Genomic DNA, 19,509 nt, shown 5'->3' with positions numbered 1-19,509 from the left:
TGCCTTGGTCACCATTGTGTTTGCATAACATATTTTTAAGGCATCAATAAAAAGTAATAAAACATGAATGCATAAACATAAGGTCTTAAACAATATTGTGTACCATTTCCACCAACTGTTTGATTTTGAAGGCAGCCTTATTGAGCTATAGTTGATGGCAATAAATAGGACAGATTTAAAACGTGCAGTGCATAGTTCAATGAGTCATGGCAGTCCACACCAGTGAAACCAAAGTCCATACCAGCAAAATTACTCAAAGTGATGGATACATTCTTCCAGCTCAAATGTTTCCTTGGGTCACCTTGCAAACTATAAAGAGTTGGGGAAAACTGAGCGCACACATTGGGAAGGTAAATTTGGACCTAAGCTTTGGTCTTCTCATCTGTGAAGTGGAGGGCATTTGTTTAAGATGCTTGTGAAGTGGTTATCTAAGTGAGCAGAGGCTGACTGAGCATGGTCTTCTTACCTTTTCTGCCCTGTCCCAGCTCCCCTGAGGCTCATTCCCACACCCCCTCCTGCTGAAATGCTTTACAACCTTCCGGGGGCCATGGGGCTATGTTGACCTTCTCTATGCAATTCCAACCCCCTCTATTTATTTAATTTCTGAAGGCCTTTGAATCAGATGCACAGCCCTCAAGTTTTCTAACTGGTCCATTTCCATCCACTGTCATCTTCTTTTACACATAGATAAGGAAACCAATGCAAAGACAAAGTCTACATCAGAGTAGTTGTTTTTCACCAGGTTCTGGAGATAGCTCAGCTGTTAAAGTTCATTCCTCACAAGCAATGGGAGCTAAGTTAGGCTCCCTAGAATCCAAATAAAATTGCTGGATGTGGTGAGCAAGCTGGTAATCCCAATATTTGGGAGGCAGACCCAGGAGGATGTCCGGGGCTTACAGACTAGCCAGTCTAGCCATGGTGAGCTCCATACCAATGATAGACCCAGCCTCAAAGATGGGTATCAATATTTGTGAAGACTATCCCCTTACCACCACACACATGCACACATGTGTGATCATACCCGCACATAAAAAATGCATGGACACACATACACACACAACACATGTATTACAAAATAAATGTTTTTTTTTTCCTCTAATTTCTTTCCTGGCTTAGCATGAATTCGAAAGAGTCCCTCCAATTGGCTGGTCTGTATGAGTTTTTATTTCAGGAAATTTTGTTTTATTGTATTGTTGTAGTTCACTGTACATAGATTATTATAACCATGTATATACAGAAAACACCAAAAAAAAAAAAAAAAGGAAACAACACTGCACATGCTTTACTACATGTGTGTGACCAAGTGTTTTCTCTTTCGTTGGACAGCCCATGCAGAGAGAATCTGAATCAAGTTGTGATCATAGTTTTGATGGAACTTGGCATTCTCTTTTCTTCCCCTAAAATCTGCCATAGGCATCTTTTCTTTTTGTGACACAGCCTTCATAATTATCGTTTTTTAGGAGCTACATAACACACACATGTGGTGTAGCAAAATCCCTGCACTATTTGCCTTCTGTTGACAGTGGAGGCTGGATATGATTGCTGCTGTTACAGACAGGCCTACTATAAGTCACTCTCGACATATGCTGAGCACTGACGACCATGCAGAAGCAGAGCTCAGCTCAGTAGCTTTGTGCCTTTGGCTTTGAGCTTGCTCCGGACTATTTCCAGAGGACAGAATTTCTGGGCAGAGGCTTCACAGTCACAGTTCCCTAGCCATTTCCCATATCCACAGGGTCTCTACTTAAAATGAGCTGTTGGAAGCCACCTCTAGAGGCAGGTGGTAGTGAGATGGGTCCAAGACACTCCTGCCTTCTACTTTGCTGACAGTAGAAATCACTGATTCTGGCTCTGAGTGGAGCCAGGGAGGGTGGGGCTGAGGAGATGGAGCAGCTGGGTGGGAAGTAGGCCAGGCAGGAGTCACCTGGCTATGAGCTTCCATTTGTTGAGGACAGCTGAGGTGTCCTGATTTTCTGTTCTTATTGCTCTCCACAACCAGCTACATTTGTTTCCTTTCAGAATCTAGAGTTTCCATAGCACTTCAGCAACGCTGTCCACCCATCCAAAATGCTATTCGCCCCTCAACTTCTCATCTTTCAACTCTCAGTCAAAACTTACTCAGATCATTATCATGTCAGAATTTCCCACCTGAATTTCTCCACCAGAGCGTATGTGCAAAGTGTAAACCAATGTATTCTTTCAATAGTTTCTTTTTCTTCTTTCCCCTTCCTGTCTCCCCTCCAAACTCCGTAAGTACAGAGTTTTCCTGATTGGTTGTTGCTGGCTCTTCCTCTTTGACACAGATTCAATCCCATCTCAGACCCTCAATTAGGTAGATGAATGCAAAACTATCAGCTGAAGAAGCTAAAGAAAAGATTATGAAGGAACAACTATAGTTCATATTTCAGATCAGAGCTTGGGAAACTCAAGTTGAAAGTAGGTGAAATGGGAAAACAGAAGTCTTTAAATTTACCTGTAATGTCTGCACCTCTGAGAGATGGGATGGGATTCTAATATTTAGCTTTAGATAAAAATCCCCCTTTTATTATGTACTATTGGAAATATTGGGATAGCCTTACATTTTCTCTCTCTCTCTCTCTCTCTCTCTCTCTATCTATCTCTATCTCTATCTCTCTCTCTCTCTCTGTGTGTGTGTGTGTGTGTGTCTGTCTCTGTGTGTGTGTGTGTGTGTGTGTGTGTGTGTGTGTGTGTGTGTGTGTGTGTGTGTGTCTGTGTGTGTCTGTGTGTGTCTGTGTGTGTGTGTGGAGGAGCCAGAGGTTGACACTGAATATCTTCTTCAATCATTCATTCTACATCTTAAGTTTTAGACAGGGTCTTTGTATTGTAGCCCTGGCTAGACTCGAACTTACTATGTAGACCAGGCTAATCTTGAAATCACAGAGCCAGTCCCTGCCTCCCAAGGTGTGCACCACCATGTCTAACTTTACCTTAGTTTTTGAGACTGGGTCTCTCATTAAGCTTTGAGATATATTTGGCTAGACTGGCTGGCCGTCAAGCCCCAGGGATTCTCATGTCTTTGCCTCCCTAGTGATGAGATTGCAAGTATGTGCTACTGTTCTTGGCTCTTACTGGGTTTGGAGGATTGAATTCAGGTCCATACAATTGCATAGCAATCACTTTAATGAGTGAGCTCCAGACTGACAAATTTTAAAATCCACCCATCAGAAAAACTTCCTTTCTACAAAAATGCCCCCACTTAATAAAAACCCCAATCTTGTCCAAATTTCTGCTTGAACAGCCCAGCTTTGTAGGTAGATGTTTGTCCCTTTTAATCTTAATTTGTGACTCAGAAAAAAATGTTCCTTTATCATGGCTCTGGCTGGGTGACTAATTACTTTTGGGCTTTATAATTTAGTGTTAGACTATGAAAAGAGAAAAATAACAGCTCTTGGCCACCACTGGTTCCTCCTGCAGTTCTCAGTTGAAAACAATGAGACTGAGTTCACCCTGGGCAGCAGCCAAGTGAAACACACACACACACACACACACACACACACACACACACACACACACACACACACACACCATCTATAGCTGTACAAGCACCTGGGCTCTCCAGGGGATTCCTTCTGTCGACACACATGGCCATGATCAATAGCTTCTGGATCACAGGTAAACTGTAATTAGACTGTATAGTCAGACATCCCTGAACTTATACCCTGTTGGAGATTTATTGCTATTTTCCTGACCCTTGAACTTTTGAACTCACTTGCTCAGTATGCAGACAGCTACCTCTATCTCTAAAACATCCTCTTCCAGGCTCTCTTCTTCCTACAGGTAACTATGCTCATGCTCTACTCTTTAGGAAGTCACCTTCTCTACAGTGAAAGAAAGCACAGGTTCACAAGCCAGGGAGCCTGGTATGAACTGAGGCTCTGATGTTCACCACTCCATGAAGGCAAGGTCTGCCTGCTTGTATAAGGAGGTGATGCTTTTCAGTCTGCTCTCAGTGAAGTGTGGCCAGGGACCCAAACAGTAGCATCAAATTTGGGCAGCATTATCTATAGTCTTCCCAGAACTGACCAATAAAAAACTCCAATACATGGTCTATTACTATCTTCCCATCTTCTAGCTAGAACCAAAGGAAAAGAAGGCTCAGGATGATGATGGACCCAAAATATAAAGAGCCTGGGTACCAGAATCTCCTTACAGATGAGCATCTACTTTGAGCTTTTTTGTGTGAATAATTGAGAATTAGACTTGCATGTGTCAAGACAGTGTAGTGGCAGTTAGCATAACATTAACACATTAGTTTTGCAAGTTTTAGGGCTGCCTTCTTCCTTGGGGATAATAGCAGGGAGGTTGAGAGTATTTGATGCACCAACACACATGTGAAACACCAACCTCAGAGCTATGCTGAACCTCCAATATATGTTTACTATTGTCATTGTCAGTCATCTTATAAAGATTTACTTTTATTTCATGTGTATGAGTGTTTTGTCGGAATGTATGCTGTGTAGCATGTGAGTGCAGTACCCAAAGAAGAAAGAAGAGTGCTTCAGATCCCTGAATTAGAGTTACAGACCCTTATGAGTTTCCACGAGGTGATGGAAACTGAATGGCAGTCTTCTGCAAGAGCAGTAAATGATCCTAATCACCCTCTTCCTAGCCCCACAGTTAGCCATCTTCTAAATAAACATTAATGATCTTCAATCGAAGAGGAGGGACCAGCCTGGCGAGCTGCAAAGCCACCCCCTTACCTTTTTACTTCTTGCACATAGTCTGCATTTCTGTCAAAGAGGTGGGTCACAGAATCTTTGATGGCTTCATGCTTGAAAGTAGAAGCTGTTCCAAAGACGGTCACATTGGGGACAGTAGAACATAGCTGAGCCACAGCTTGACCCTGGAAACAACACAGAGTAATCACATAAACATCACCATTCTCAGAGAGATGGTGCATAACATGGGTCAAGAATACACCACAAAGTATGACACTTGCAGACACGTAATAGATCTTAACTATTTAACAGCCAGTATTGCTGGGAAGAAGGCAGAATTTTACACCTTTGACATAGTTGACATTTTTGAGTTTGAATTCACATTTCTCAGATAAAACTGTAGGGTATTTACTGGCATCTTTGGCCTCTACCGTCTTAAGGTAATGAACATCTCCAACTCAACTGTGACAGCCAAACGTGTTCAGGCATTGTAACACTGTCTCCTGAAGGACAAAACTTGCATTGGCTGGTAACCACTTGTGTGTGAGTAAAGCCAATAGGAGCCAGATAACTCCAGCACTAAACTTAACTACTATTTAACCATGCTGAGCTACATCTCAGCAGTCATACTATCTACTCCACAGGGATCTTGGAAGATGTTTTATTTTGATGCTCAGAAACAAATTCGGAGAAAACACTTGAATATAAATGTTTTATTTGTAAGATAATCTTAGATACTAACAGGGTTACTACCCCAAAGGGGAGTCATCAAGATGACACATCCTTTAAAAATATTCACATTCAGAAAAAAAAGAGAAGAAAAGAAAGAAAAGCAAAATTCTGGAGCATGCTTGTAACCTCAGTGCTGGGGAGGTGGAAACAGGAGGATTCCTAAGGCTAGATGGACAGCTATCCTAGTTGTCCAACTGAACATGTTTTAGGCCAATGAGAGAACCTTTCTCAAAAGAAATGTAGTTGGTAAACTGGAACAACATGTGAAGTTGTCCTCAGGAATCCCTGCAAAGGACACATGTGCACCTGCACCTATATACATATATGAGCATGTGCATACATATACACATATGCATACACGCCGCCAACACACAAAAAGACCCAAAAGAGAACCCAGATGATTTAACCCAATGGTTCAGTTCAACAACATGTGGAACTTCAGGGAAACAAAATCCCCCCAAAGAAAGAGTTGACCACTCATGTGTTATCAAATTCGTATCTACCATGGACATCCAGAGCTCAGCCTCTCTGACACCTCCCTGATCAAGAGCTTGTCAAACTAATTTCCATCTATTACTGGTTGAGGATTGCTTCTGTAGGAGTATCTCTTGACAGCTCTGTGTCCTCAGGAGTCAAGAGTGCTCGTGGCTAGACTAAAGCCCTCAGCCAGCAAGCTTCAGCATGTTGCATAGAGCAGATATACATGGCTGACTGAAAGGGTCCCATAGGGAAAGGCTAAATGAAGTATTATACCAGACTGAGGACCTGGGACAAAATGTGATTCGGACTAGATACTCAATTAATCTTAATCATCTCTCCCCCTCAGGGGCTTATTATATCCAGGGCTAAAGATGTCCAGTCAAATAAAGAAAAGGTCAACATGTGGTTTAAATGGCAAATGGTCGAGGAAGGAATTACAACTGCAGTTAAGAGGGGTTGATTTGTATCTCCTCTACCAATATGGTCAACATTTAAGACATCGAACAAAATTATGTGAGCATGTGCATTTCAAAACTTTCCAGTAAAACCCAATTTGCTGGTAATTAAGATGCATTAAAAGAAACTGTCATCACTGGTGAGAATTCTTTTTACCATTTTAAGGAGGGAGATTTTCTACCAGTCATCAGTCACAGTCATTTCTGCCTATCATCTTATCTTCATGTCTTCATGTTGGCAGATAATTCAAGTTGGCAGGTCAATTTATGGAAATGTTATCTTATCACCAATGCCAATTAAAAACAAGTTGGAGAGATTCATTGAATGTCAGAACTGTAAGATCACCCCGTGTCTCCTCCCCAAACACTGTCTCATAGATGAGGTGAAGGACCACAGCAAGGTCCAGGCCTCTCAGCTTTGCAGAAGCATGGCTGAGACTCAAACTCAGGCTTCCTGACTCCAGTTACTTCCATTTTCTATTATTCTGCTGTCGATTTATTTTGATATTTTAAGCTAAGAAATTTTAACTTGCTGCCTAAAATAGGCATGCCATTTTCACTGGGAGATCAACATTTTAGATTATGGACACAAGCCTAAGACTCTACACAGGGCACAGCTCTCTATGCTAAGGATAGTTTCGGTATTTAATTAATGCTTTGTACCAGATTTCACAGGACAAAGAAGGCTCTGTCTTCCAAATGAACATTAATATCATCAGCCAGTTCAGCAACTCCTTTAAATTCACTGACCTCATGTCAGCCTCGGTTACATCTCTGATGTAATATGGCTTGAGCAGACCCTGACAGTGATGGAAGAGGTTAGAATTAACTTTAACATCCTTTAGCCCCTTCTTCCTTCTGTTTTTGGACCAATGTGACATTTATTCATTCAACTAATTCCCAAATCCCCATTGTTTAGTTCAATGCTATTGACATTAGTCTCTATCTGGTGGATCCCTCCAAATCACATATCAAATTCATCTGATGCAAAACACAACTCATGACCACCGTGAAGATGGACTTATCTTTGAATCAATTTATGAAGGATGTCACAACAGTGACATGACACACTGGATAACTTCTACAATAAAAACTTTTCTTGAAGTTTAGAACTGCTCCCAAATCTAGGTGTTCATTCCTTCTGTAGATTATGAGGGAGATTTTTGCTCCAGGACACTTTCTTTGACCTGCAGATGGCTCCCCACTGTCTCTGTCTCTTCACATTGTTTTCTCTCTCTGCCAGTTTCTTGTGTATAAATTTCATCCTCCTTTGAGGATGCCACTGACATGGATTAGGGACCATTTGCAAGGATCTCCCATTAGTTTGATTGCTACTTCTGTAAAAATCCTGCTTTAATTTGACTATAAAGATCTGCCAAAGGTGTGTGTGGTCAAGGCTTATTTCCCAGTCTGCAGCATAGTTGAGGTAACACTTTGAGGGTAGAGATTACTGGGAGTTTTCGTGTCATTGTCAGTAGTTGTAGCCTTTGAAGGAAATGTGAGACTCTGGGCTTTCATCTCTCTCTTTTGCTTCATGTTGTGAGTAGCTTTGTTCTACCATATGCTCCCACCATGATATTGTAGCTTACCACAAACTTAAAATGGCAGAAACATTACAACATTAGGGAACTATGGCTGCACATGAAATCTGCTGTTGACTGAAATCAACATACAGGCGTGGCTCTAAATTATATCATGTAACATGAGTATTATATAAGGAATAATATATGCATATAACATATATTTATGACACTATGAATTAGAATAATGTATAATTATATGTTGATATCAAATACTTATACAGTTAGTGTTATATACATGAACACATACACATATAATTAATACATAATACAGAACATTTAGGAGCTGGAGAGATGGTTCAGCAATTAAGAGTGTGTACTGATTTCCTCTTCTTACCTCCTTGGGTACTCTCATGCACATGCATAGATAGACAGACAGACAGACTTTAGATCAATCTTAAAAACTTAAAAAAGAACACTTAATTAGCAATAGATAACTAGGATTCTTTTAATAATATTCATATACTATTTAAGTATGATATATAATATTTTAATAATATTATAATATATATTATTAAGTAATAATGGTTAGAAAGCACAAATTCAACTGTTTATAGCCTTTTAGCATCCCATCAATTAAATGAGATGATGAAAGACCCCAATGAGATCTCAATGATTTTTTTTAAGGTAAATGCCATTCTGTGTTCTGTGTTTAAGCATCCTCCCTCACAGTTATAGGAAATCTGTTTTCTCTCACTCCCCAGATAATGCAAAATCAGCAGCTCATTCATTCTTCCTTTCTCCAGTCAGTCAAGGAATTGCAGTGACTCAATAAACATTTGTGGGAGATAGAATGACTTCTCAATAAAAAGGATTTTGCAATCTACCTGCAGACCCACGGCATAAAATGAACAAGACAATCCATGCTTCTGGCAGCAGCAGTTAATAGAGATATGCACATGCCTATTTTAATTGGCTCACCTTCCCTCTTAGGGACACAGCTTCCTGCTCCAAGCACCCTTGCCCTTCTTATGGCTAACAATGCATCAGTAATAGCAGCTGGGCTCCCTTTTGTCCCTCCATGAGCCAGCCACTAAAGTCTTTGTTGAATCCTTAAACCACTCTAACACAATTTTTGTTTCCCATTTGAGCCTCAAAATGGGCATTCAGAGAGGGACTGGAACTGGCCCAAAGTTACGGGGCCTGTGAATGATAAAGCTGCGTGTCCGGACTCTAAAGTCACCCACGCTGCTGTTAGTCTTTCCATCTGTCCAGATGATCATGCAGACTGCTGACCCAGGACCTAACCTTTTAGCAGTTCAGTCTTTTGGCATCACAGTATGATGCTGTCTAACCCTAACCCTAACCCTAACCCTAACCCTAACCCAACCCTAACCCTAACCCTAACCCTAACCTACAGATGTGTTTGGCTGCATCCATAGTTATCCTCAGATGCATGCAGCCTGTGGGGTACCCATTAGACACACCTATTTCAGAGTCTTGGAGATACTATAGTTCTTGGCCTCAATCTCAAGATTTTACTGGTTTGGTCTGAAAAGCTGGGTATAGGTGTGAACAGGTTTCTAGTCCATTATCACAAGGTTGCTGGAGCTTTCAACCATACCCCAAAACATAGAGAGCAAGAAATCTGGGGACAACCATGAGGAAATGTTTCAGGTCCCCACACTTAAATAACACAAATGCAACACAACACAAGATCCTACAGTAGAAAATCCAGTCATACTAAATAAATGGTTAGAGGAGCAGTAGGATTAGCCTTTGGCATGGTCTATACTGAGTACTTAATAAGCAACAATCTTTGGCTATAGTTTTGGAGATGGGAAGAAGTGCAGAGGAATTCTGGAAAGTCACTTGGTGAGCATTGAAGACATGATTTTAACAGAGTGCAGAGATTTGAGATCCGAATCAGAGACTCAACAACACAAGAAAAGTAAGTGGGTAGCTCACAAGGGACTCTAGAGTGCAGGAGTCATCCACCTAGCCAGTTTTGTTCTCACTATATGTTAGAAGTCTGGCTTTGATCCTAGGGAAAAATACCACTTCTTCCAAAGGGTCACCCTGTCTCTCACCACAGGACCTTTGGACATCCAGTCACTACTGTTTAGAATCTTCTTCCCTGTCATTTCTTCTGTATTGTTCCTCATCATCCTCTATATCTCAGCCTCCCTCTTACTTAACTCACTCAAGCCTGTAGATATGTCTGTAATGCCTGCCTGTTGATTTTGCTTAGAGGTCCTGGAATTACAAAGTTGAAAGAATTACACATGGTTCCTCTAACTTGGGTTTTGTATTTTAATGAGGAAAAGAGTCAATGCAGTATTAGAAGTCCAATGACATATCTAGAGACCACCAGGGTAAAGTACCAATTCCAAGTAGAGTTTGGATCTAAGACTCTATGGTGTCCCATGCTTTTGTACATATGCAGGAAATAAACATGTGCATTAAGGAATGGTGCAATGGACATTGATGGGGACCAGACAGAGAAAAATGGCCCTCACCATGTTGTGTGTTCTTAAATGTGTCATGTGGCCTGGGGCAAGTTAATTTTCTGTGCCAGTTTCACTGTTCTAAAAATGGGAACTTAGGAGGCTGGAGAGATGGCTCAGCAGTTAAGAGTGCTTGCTGTGACATCATGAGGGCTGGAGTTAGGATCCCAGCACCCACATAAGAAGTCAGGTGTTCAAGGCATTGCTGTAATCCCAGCTCAACAAGGACAGAGGCAGGGGGATTACTGAGGGTTACTGGTTTTTGTCCTATCTAAGAAAAGAGCCACAGGATTGGTGAGAGATATTGCCTCAAAGGAATAAATGGAGATTGATAGAGGATATCCACCAGATACTATCTTTTCACCTTTGCATCTGCACACATATGTGGGCATACATGGACATAGACACAACAATAATTAACCAATGAATAAATTTTTAAATGAATGATTTTTGAGATTGTTCTTGTTTAAGACTTCTGCTCAACGAACTCATTCTTCAACTGAACCTTATAAAGACTATTCGAAGAAGTTTCCTAGAGACAGTAAAAATCAAACTAGACCCAGGGGCACAGGCCATTCATCCCATCTACTTGAGAGTAGAGACAAGGAGATTTCAAGTTCAAGGCCCATCTGGGATACAGAGTGAGTTCAAGGCCAAGCATGCTGGCAGGCTCGGGTCCAATCCCCAATACCATTTAAAAGCAAAGCAGAAAAAGAAGACAGGAAAGGAAGTTTCTATTAGCATCATAACCACTTCTGAGTTCACCTAAAAATAGAATTCTGTTTAGCTCTTGAAAAAGTTGTTTTCACTTTTAAACAGCTTATGGAAACCACAGACCATTAATTTTGGTCAGAGAATAGAAAAGACTGAGCAGAAGGAGCCTGTGAGTGCACTGAGAAACTGCATGGAGGAAATGGAGAGGGAAGATTTGTTCCAAAGAATCACAGGCTGATGTTTTCCCCTTTCATCAGTGCACAGAGGCACAGGCTTGCAAAGACCACTGTGTGCTGTATCACAAAGCCCAGGCCTCTGGACACTCATACCATCCTTACTTCTCTTATATAACAATATAGATGGTCACATTGGAACTTCACAATTGATGCTGTCTTTTGCCTGCTCAACAATTCAGTCCCCTCCATTCTGGGAAGAACATGGTTTTCAAACCCCACCTTGGGGACTGCTCTCTGTGACTCACCACTAAAAGTAGCCAAGAATATTCTATGGTCTCATCTATTATCCTCTAAAAGTCAGTTTTTCTTTTCCTTTGTTGTGTTGTTGCAAAGCTGTTGTTGACCTAAACATTACACGGATTGTAACAGGTGGGTGCTGAGAATTTCAGTGGTTGAGAAGCTACAGGGGTACAAGGTCAAGGCAGAAGACAGGAAAAAGGGGGAGAATGTGGGACACTGCTTTTTAAACTGCCAATCCCTCCCACACCCCATTGCCATATAATTCTTGGCTGGATGCACATGGCCTTGTTGAGTGGTAGAGACTATGGAAGTTGGAAGGCTAATTGGAGGGGGTTGGGCTCCATTTGCACAATCGTTTGGGTGACTATTGCTGTGACAAACCATCATGACTAAGAGCAAGTTTGGGAGGAAAGGGTTTATTTGGCTTATGCTTTCACATCCAAAGTATCACCGAAAGCAGTTAGGGCAGGAACTCAAACACAGTGGGAACCTGGAGGCAGGAGCTGATGGAGAGACCATGCAAGGGAGCTCCTTAATAGCTTGCTCAGTCTACTTTCTTATAGCATCTAGGATCACCTGGCCAGGGGTGGCCCCACCCACAATGGCCTGGGCTCTCCCACATCAATCACTAATTAGGAAAATGCCTTACAGGACTATCTACAGCCTTATCTTATGGAGGCATTTTCTCAATTGAGACTCCCTCCTCTCTGATAACTTTAGCTTGTGTCAAGTTGATAGAGACTTGCCAACACACACAGCTATGCAGAAGCCATCACCCATCATAAGGGGGGGTGGCCTTCCAGTAGTGTTCCAGAGTTACCAGTCACCAGTGTTCCTGTAAGCAAGCCAAATAAACACATTGGTTCTCCAAGCAAGACTTGAATCTGTCAGCTGGTCCCTATTTGGGTGAGTAGGTGTTTGCTCATACTTCCCAAGGAGAAGTTAACACAACAAGATCGTCCCCCTTTTAGTTCCCCCCCAAAGCAGTAGACACATTCTTTGAAAAGGCTTGGAAAATGCCGTCAGCCTTTTCCCCTTCCTCTTCTACTAGCTATATGACATCGCAGAACTAGTACCAGGCGATCTCCTCTTATAGAGGCCTCTTCAAAGGCTCCACACAGACCTTCCGTAGGAGAACTGGCCAGATGGGGCACTGCAGTCTCAGTTTAATAAGTCTTTTTGAGGAGTCAGATGAACTCATGTTGAGAACTCTGGAGGCAAATAATCCTAAGTAGGTAACATCTACTCCATGGGATAGAGGCAAAAAGCCCACCCAGCAGATCTGAATGGCAGGCATTCTATTCCCAACCAGAACAGAGCTTGGTTCTTAGTGTATCTTTTAAGTTCCCTGGGAATTTCAATGTGCAGCAGTGCTGGGATCCACCCCCTTCATGATGGTTCCTGCCTCTAACATGTCAGCCATGGCTGTGTCATGCTTCACTTCCTCTTTGCCTAACTGAGGTTGACGTCACAGCCTGTAGCTCAGTGTGTGGGATCCTGTCACTAGGGACATGACGGATGTAGGCTTCTGTGAGTCAGACACAGAAAGAGGAAATAAGTCCTTAGCACCAGGAGCAGGGCCTGAAGCTTTCACCCTTTGGAGGTGTGTGGTCTCTGAGCTACTTGGGCTGTAGCCACAGAAGTGTACACTGAGTTTCCCAAAGGCTCCTACTGTGAGTTCGAGGCCAGCCAGGTCTGAGTGCCAGGATAGACTCCAAAGCTACAATGAAAAACCCTGTCTTGAAAAAAACAAAAAACAAACAAACAAACAAAAGTACCACCAAGCCTGAAACCCTGAGTTCCATCTCCAAGACTCACCTAGTAGGAGAGAACTGACTCCCACAGTTATGGTCTGGTCTGGCCTCCACATTTGCACCATGGCATGTATGAACACACATGCACAATAAGCAAATATATTATTTAAAAAAAAGAGAGCATAAAAACCCAGGAGGTAGCCCAGATACAGCAAGGAGAGCCTAGGCCCTCTCCCAAATGATATTACAGACTTTGAAGTCCCTGGTGGAGGGCCTCACTATCCCTGGTGAGGAGTTAGGGGATGGGTAGGGGGTAGAGAACATGGGAGGATGGGAGGGCGAGGGAATGCGGGGAATGGATGTGTAAATATGAGTAGTAATTAAAGAATTTAAATAAAAATCACACACAAAAAAACCCACAAAACAAAACCCAGGAAGTAAATAAAACTCAAAGGTCTCAGGAAATTCCTGAAACTTACAAGATTCACAAAGCTTGCTCCAAAGTTATACCAGCACTAAGAATTGTTGAGGAGAGAAGACTCTGCCAGCCCAGCTGCCTCAAAGTCATGTAGGGATCTCCAGGAATGCAGCTTCCATGATTTGTTGTTTGTAATGTGATGGGCTTTCCAGGGGTGCAGTTAGTTGCCTTTGGGTCATCTATATTCCTCACCCATATTCCTGTGAATCACCCCAGTAAACTCCTTGGTTCACAAAGCTAAATTCAGGTGGAATTGTTTCTCTGGTCCATTTTGGTGCTACATCTGGGGTGAGTAGTCAGTTGCTTGCACTTTCCAAGAAAAATGTCACACTACAGTGACTTCTGTGCTATGATTTACACGGGGTCAGGGCCAGAACATGTGCCTCACAGAGTTCCCTGGAAGAGTTAGTCTCTTCTGCACTGTCCACACACTCACAGCCATACCTAATGCCCCTCCTCAACAAAGTGGAGTCTTCTTTCTCTTCTACTCATCCCTCTTCACTTGTCTGTCTTCTATCTTTTACTTTTTGCTTTTTTGAGACAAGATCTCACACTGTAGCCCAGGCTAACCTGGAACTCATAGCAATCCTCCTGTCTCAGCCTCCTGAGTGCTCACAATACATGTATGAGCCATGCACACACACACAACACAGCCTCAGTGTTCCCATTTGTACATTTGAGAAAGTGGTCACTGCCCCAGAGGTAGGGAAGATGCTCACTGGAGCATGAGCGTTTGCTCAGCATGGGGCACACCCAGAGAAGGAGCTCAGCTCAGTGACTCCCGATTTTTATTCTTATCCAAAGCATGAGTCCATTCTTTGTATTGATCTTGGGTCTAGTCATTCCAGGTTAAATGACTTTTTTCTAAGGCATTCTGGGACCCACAATTGTCAATTGCAGGGCAATTAGCTAGATTGGAAGGGTTCCATTTATAACCATGGCCACTCTGAAACAGTATCCTACTAGAATGTTATGTGAATTGGAAACATAACCCTGTACCCACAGAGGTGTGAGTCTGGGCAACTGAAGTGAGGCTATTTTTTGCTTGCCTGCCAGAAGCAGGTGTCTTTGTGCAGTGTATAGCCTGCCTGACTTCATACAACAGCCCTATTAACCCATCCTTATAGGCATCACACCAAGGCTTGTGTCTTGGTCAAAAATGTTTTCCAGGTAGTAGAGGTTATGCATAGCCACAGAAGACTCATAGCTCATAGACTGCCTCTTTGTCTCAAGTTGGACTCTAGTAACCATGTAGCTAGAATCTTAGCCAGGGAGCAGTCAGCCCACCAGATGGCTAAGCCCCCTTACAGGACTCTAAATCACAGAGAGTCAGAACCCTTCCAGGCTGGCTGCCTCCCAACTGGTGCACCTGGACAGATTTCCGGGATGGCTATATTTGCATGGTGGGGATGCCAGGTTCCTCTTTCCAGCCAAATGACAATTTGTACCCAGTTTGGAGCTGTAGATCTTATAAATACATCTCTTTCAATCCAAACCTTATAATTTATTCTTGAAACAGGAAAGTAGAGAATGCTATTGTTAATTTTCCTTGATCAATCGTGTCCTGGTAAATTGGGTCATACTGTCATTCTGATATTGAGTGAAGAGAAAACTTACAGAATGGCTAGGAGGGAGGAGCCTCAGTAAGACTGAGGATCTATTGCACATTCCTTGAGGGACGTGACCTGGATACTCTGAACAGATGGCTGTATATATGCAGTTTGGGTAACTGGCTGTAACCCACCATGCAACCATGCAAACAAACCAGACACAGAGGCATAGAACCTTGTGAGGAAACACAAGCTTGCCTTTCTTACTTTAGGCTTCAGTCTACATAGCATCTACTCCCTAAACACAGCTATCTGTGAACCAATTTGCAATGTTGCCTAGCAGAGATCAGATGCTCTTCCTTGGGATGGGTTTTACAGCTTGGCAAAATGGCCTTCTGCCCTACTTTAAATGCCTGCACTTGCTGAAGGCCTCCCGTTAACCAGAGTGGTTGACGCCAGCTGGAGCCCAGTGTGGGTTTCAACACTTTCTGATGTGATGTAGCATTTCATCTGAAAGCTCCTGCCCTGGCTGTGAACTTCCCCAATTCAGACTGTTGCTCTGTTCCTGCCAGGCCTCACAGACCAGTCATGGGGATTCTTCACTGTCACTTCAAATCCTAGGGCTGAGGTTCTGAATGGGGCAGGTCAGGACCTGTCACTGCTGGAGGTAACATCTAAGGCTCCCAGATCAGACCACTTCACCAGTTAGTCCTGTAGGAAACTGAGATGCCATGGATCAGTCTCCCGATAAGGCTTCCTACTGGGGTGTTCAGACCTAGTCACTTCATCTTTCCATGCCTTCATCTTCAGACTGGCTCACTTTGCAGGCCAGGAAGTGTGTCCAAAGCTCTTTGTCATGCTGTTTCATTTTAAGGAGAAACTTTCAAAGTTAACTGGAATTCTTTGTGGATACATCATGAGCAGAATTATTTCATTCTTAGTACTGTTTACTTAGCCATCTCCTTACTTAAGCAATGATACCCTTTCTTTGTTTTAAAGTCACCTCTTTATCTACAACAGTGGTTCTCAACCTTCCTAAAGCTGCAACCCTTTAATACAGTTCCTCATGGTTATGATGGCTCCCAACCATAAAATTATTTTGTTGTAACTGGAATTTTGCTACTGATATGAATTGTAATGTAAATATGTGGGCTTTTCGATGGTTTGAAGTGACCCCTGTGAAAGGGCTGTTTGACCCCCAAAAGGTCACAACCTCCAAGTTGAGAACCACTGATCCAGAGCCCCAGTATGGTGCTATTCATAAAACTTGGAGCAGATAAATAAATGACTCAATCTATGATTGTCTTTAAATTTTTTCCTTCTTTGCTGTCTCAGTAAAGCAACATTGTTCCTTTCTCTGTCTCCCCAGTGTCCCACAGATTTTATGTGTACATGTTTTACTCAGTAAATATTTATGTGCCTTACACATGCCAGTGGGCAATGCACTGGGCATCTACTTTCTGCTTCCAGATTTGCTAGATCCCAGGAACACTAAATAGCTTGTTCTGGGAACATAGCACCTCCAGAAATACTCCATTTCATTTACTAGCCTGGGTGAAAAATTGCATAAGCAGCCAGAGCACGTGTGTGGCCATGGTGCCCTCCTCAAGGTAGCTGTAGGTGGGAAGGAGATAGCCCTCCACAAGGCTCAACACACTGCGTGGCACCAGTCAACACTAACATGAAAGACTTCATCTCCTATCCCATCTTTTCAAGAAGATTGTAGATCAGGCATTTGGGCTTGTCTCTCACACTGGAGTTCAAGAAGGGAGAACACGGAGCATGGAGAGCACAGACTGGAAGATGGGAAACTTAAAAATGTTCTTGGGTCACCCAGTCCAACCTTTTGCCTATTGAAGAAGAGCTTCCTGACTCAGCATCCTCCTCTAAAGGTTCCAGGATGAAAACAAATCAGGTGAGATGGGGAACTAATGACCTCCCACATCAGACAGCCTCACTGTGCTGCTAAGAAGCATGGCACACAAAGCCATAGATCTTTTCGTGCTGTACCCTCACTGTTCTCACTGTTACTGCTGTGTTTCCAACATCAATCCTGTATCCCGAGGCTTCTGTTTCTGGGTCAGCCTGTTTATTTCCTTCATCTCTTTCCAATGACTCATGTCCAGTAAATAGTAACCTGGAATGTGACAATAATCGTAAGCACAGCACAGTGGAGCAGTGTGTGTGTGTGTGTGTGTGTGTGTGTGTGTGTGTGTGTGTGTGTGTGTGTGTGTCATAGATAGCTTATTTGAGTAATAGAATTTGTGGTACACGGATGGATCATAAAGATCAGAGTAACACTAAACATGTAGAAGGGAGAGTGTCATTTGCACAGCATGATTTCATGTCTCTATAAAGACACTGCTAATTGTGTGACTGCTTCTAGGGTGGTGTCACCAACATTAGAACTGCTTACTGGCACAGAGGTGCATGAGAGACATAGTTCAGAAGGCAGATCTTCTTCAGGCAACCAACAGCTTCCACAAGTTTCCATTTTATTTGCAGCATGATGTATCACATGAAACTTTGCATTTTCAAACCAAATCATGTCTGCTCTCTAATGGATAGACAGAACAACAAACCCAGTTGTATAGAGTCAGACAGGCATGTGGCTTCAGGGGCTGGGTGGGGATGTAGTTCAGTGGTTGAGGACTTCCCTAGCAGATGTAAGGCCCAGGGTTTGCTCTCCAGCACACCCAATAAATTTAGGAGTTCACTACTGACATAGCACGGGGGAAACATAATACAATGACCATTTATCAGAAGCGCCAAGATACTTAGGGAGATGTAACAGGTTTATCATTGATTCCCCTTTCTCATTGCTTTGGACTCCAAATATCAATATCCATAGGTTACAATCAACAAAATAACTAAATGCAAACCACTATAGTTACTGTTTCTGCTATGACCTTCATTCTTAAAAAGCAACTGGCATAACAGAAAGCCATGGCTTCCCAGAACAGGAGAAGCTCCAAGCATAACAGTAATTTCTCCTGCTATGTGTAAACACTGGAGAATGAAAAGCACCATAGTGCCATGGTGGGAATCTATACTGGGGTTCATTGAGCTCTTTGCAGAAAGCAACACACATTTGTGGCCATTCTAAAGAACTACACTCCAAAACTCCAAAAGGCTATAAAACCATCAACTACAATGCTGTTTGTCAGAGATAAACACTCTGTCCCTTTGGCTTGTTTCATTCTTGTTTTCTGATGATGTGTTTGCTTACCCACAGAATTGGAACTGTGATGAATGAATGCCACTGTGCATCTCAATGTATTTTTTTATTTCTAAGCTCATACTGTGTTTTGGTGGATCATAAAAAATGGTAGCACCATCATTTTTTAATAGTTGCAGGATAATTCTATTGTATGGCTAAACTATATTTTTAATAAATCAATGCCTTACCAGGAATTATAATGTGTACTAGTTTGAACCATACTTTATTAAGTATCTTTGTAATGAGATCTCTGCTATCTATAGAAGGTGGGTTTTTATCTATGACATATAATTTGTGTCCAATATACTACTACTTGACAGACTGTAAATGCCTGAGGTTTGAGTAGAACAGTAGTTGTCTGTGGGTTCTCTCTCTCTCTCTCTCTCTCTCTCTCTCTCTCTCTCTCTCTCTCTCTCTCTGTGTGTGTGTGTGTGTGTGTGTGTGTGTGTGTGTGTGTGTGTGTGTGTGATATGTGTATGCATGCCCATGGGCCCATATATTTGGAGGCTTGAGGTTGATGTTGTTTGGAATCACCCTCAATTGCTCTTCCACCATATTCATTGAGGCAGTGCCTCTCAGTCAAACTCAGATCTTGCTGATACAGGTGGTCTTGCTAGCCAACTTGCTCTGGGTATCTACTGTCATTACTTCCAAGGTTGAAATTACAGGTGGGCTGAGATGCCAACTCAACATTTTACATGAGTCCTCCTGGATATCTGAATTCTAGCCTTCCTGCTTTCAAGGCAAGCATATAACCACTGAGCCTTCTTCCCAACCTCTTCACTATAGTTTTCTTAGGAGAGGTTGCCCATTGTTCAAGTTATATCCTGTATTTCATTTAACTTTGATAATGAGTACATTTTTCTGTAGTGTCTCAAATAGACCCAGTGCCTTGTCTGTCCTTGGCAAATTCACCAAGCTATATCCCTAGCACTGTCTTATAT

The 19,509-nt window shown here is 42.4% G+C and overlaps 1 protein-coding gene across 1 annotated transcript in view; it reads right to left on the bottom strand.

Moving 5' to 3' along the window:
• The window catches only part of Vat1l (vesicle amine transport 1 like), a 165,373-nt gene that overhangs the window by 87,107 nt on the left and 58,757 nt on the right, over window positions 1-19,509 (bottom strand). Inside the window, exon 4 of the mRNA XM_027406076.2 lies at window positions 4,722-4,864. Within this exon, the coding sequence (XP_027261877.1) occupies window positions 4,722-4,864 (143 nt within the window). The remainder of the gene's footprint in view (window positions 1-4,721; window positions 4,865-19,509) is intronic.

This window comes from Cricetulus griseus, chromosome 3, assembly GCF_003668045.3.
Source record: "Cricetulus griseus strain 17A/GY chromosome 3, alternate assembly CriGri-PICRH-1.0, whole genome shotgun sequence".
Taxonomy (NCBI): domain Eukaryota; kingdom Metazoa; phylum Chordata; class Mammalia; order Rodentia; family Cricetidae; genus Cricetulus; species Cricetulus griseus.
The sequence above is the reverse complement of the archived record's forward strand: the minus strand, read 5'-3'. Positions and strand labels throughout refer to the sequence as shown.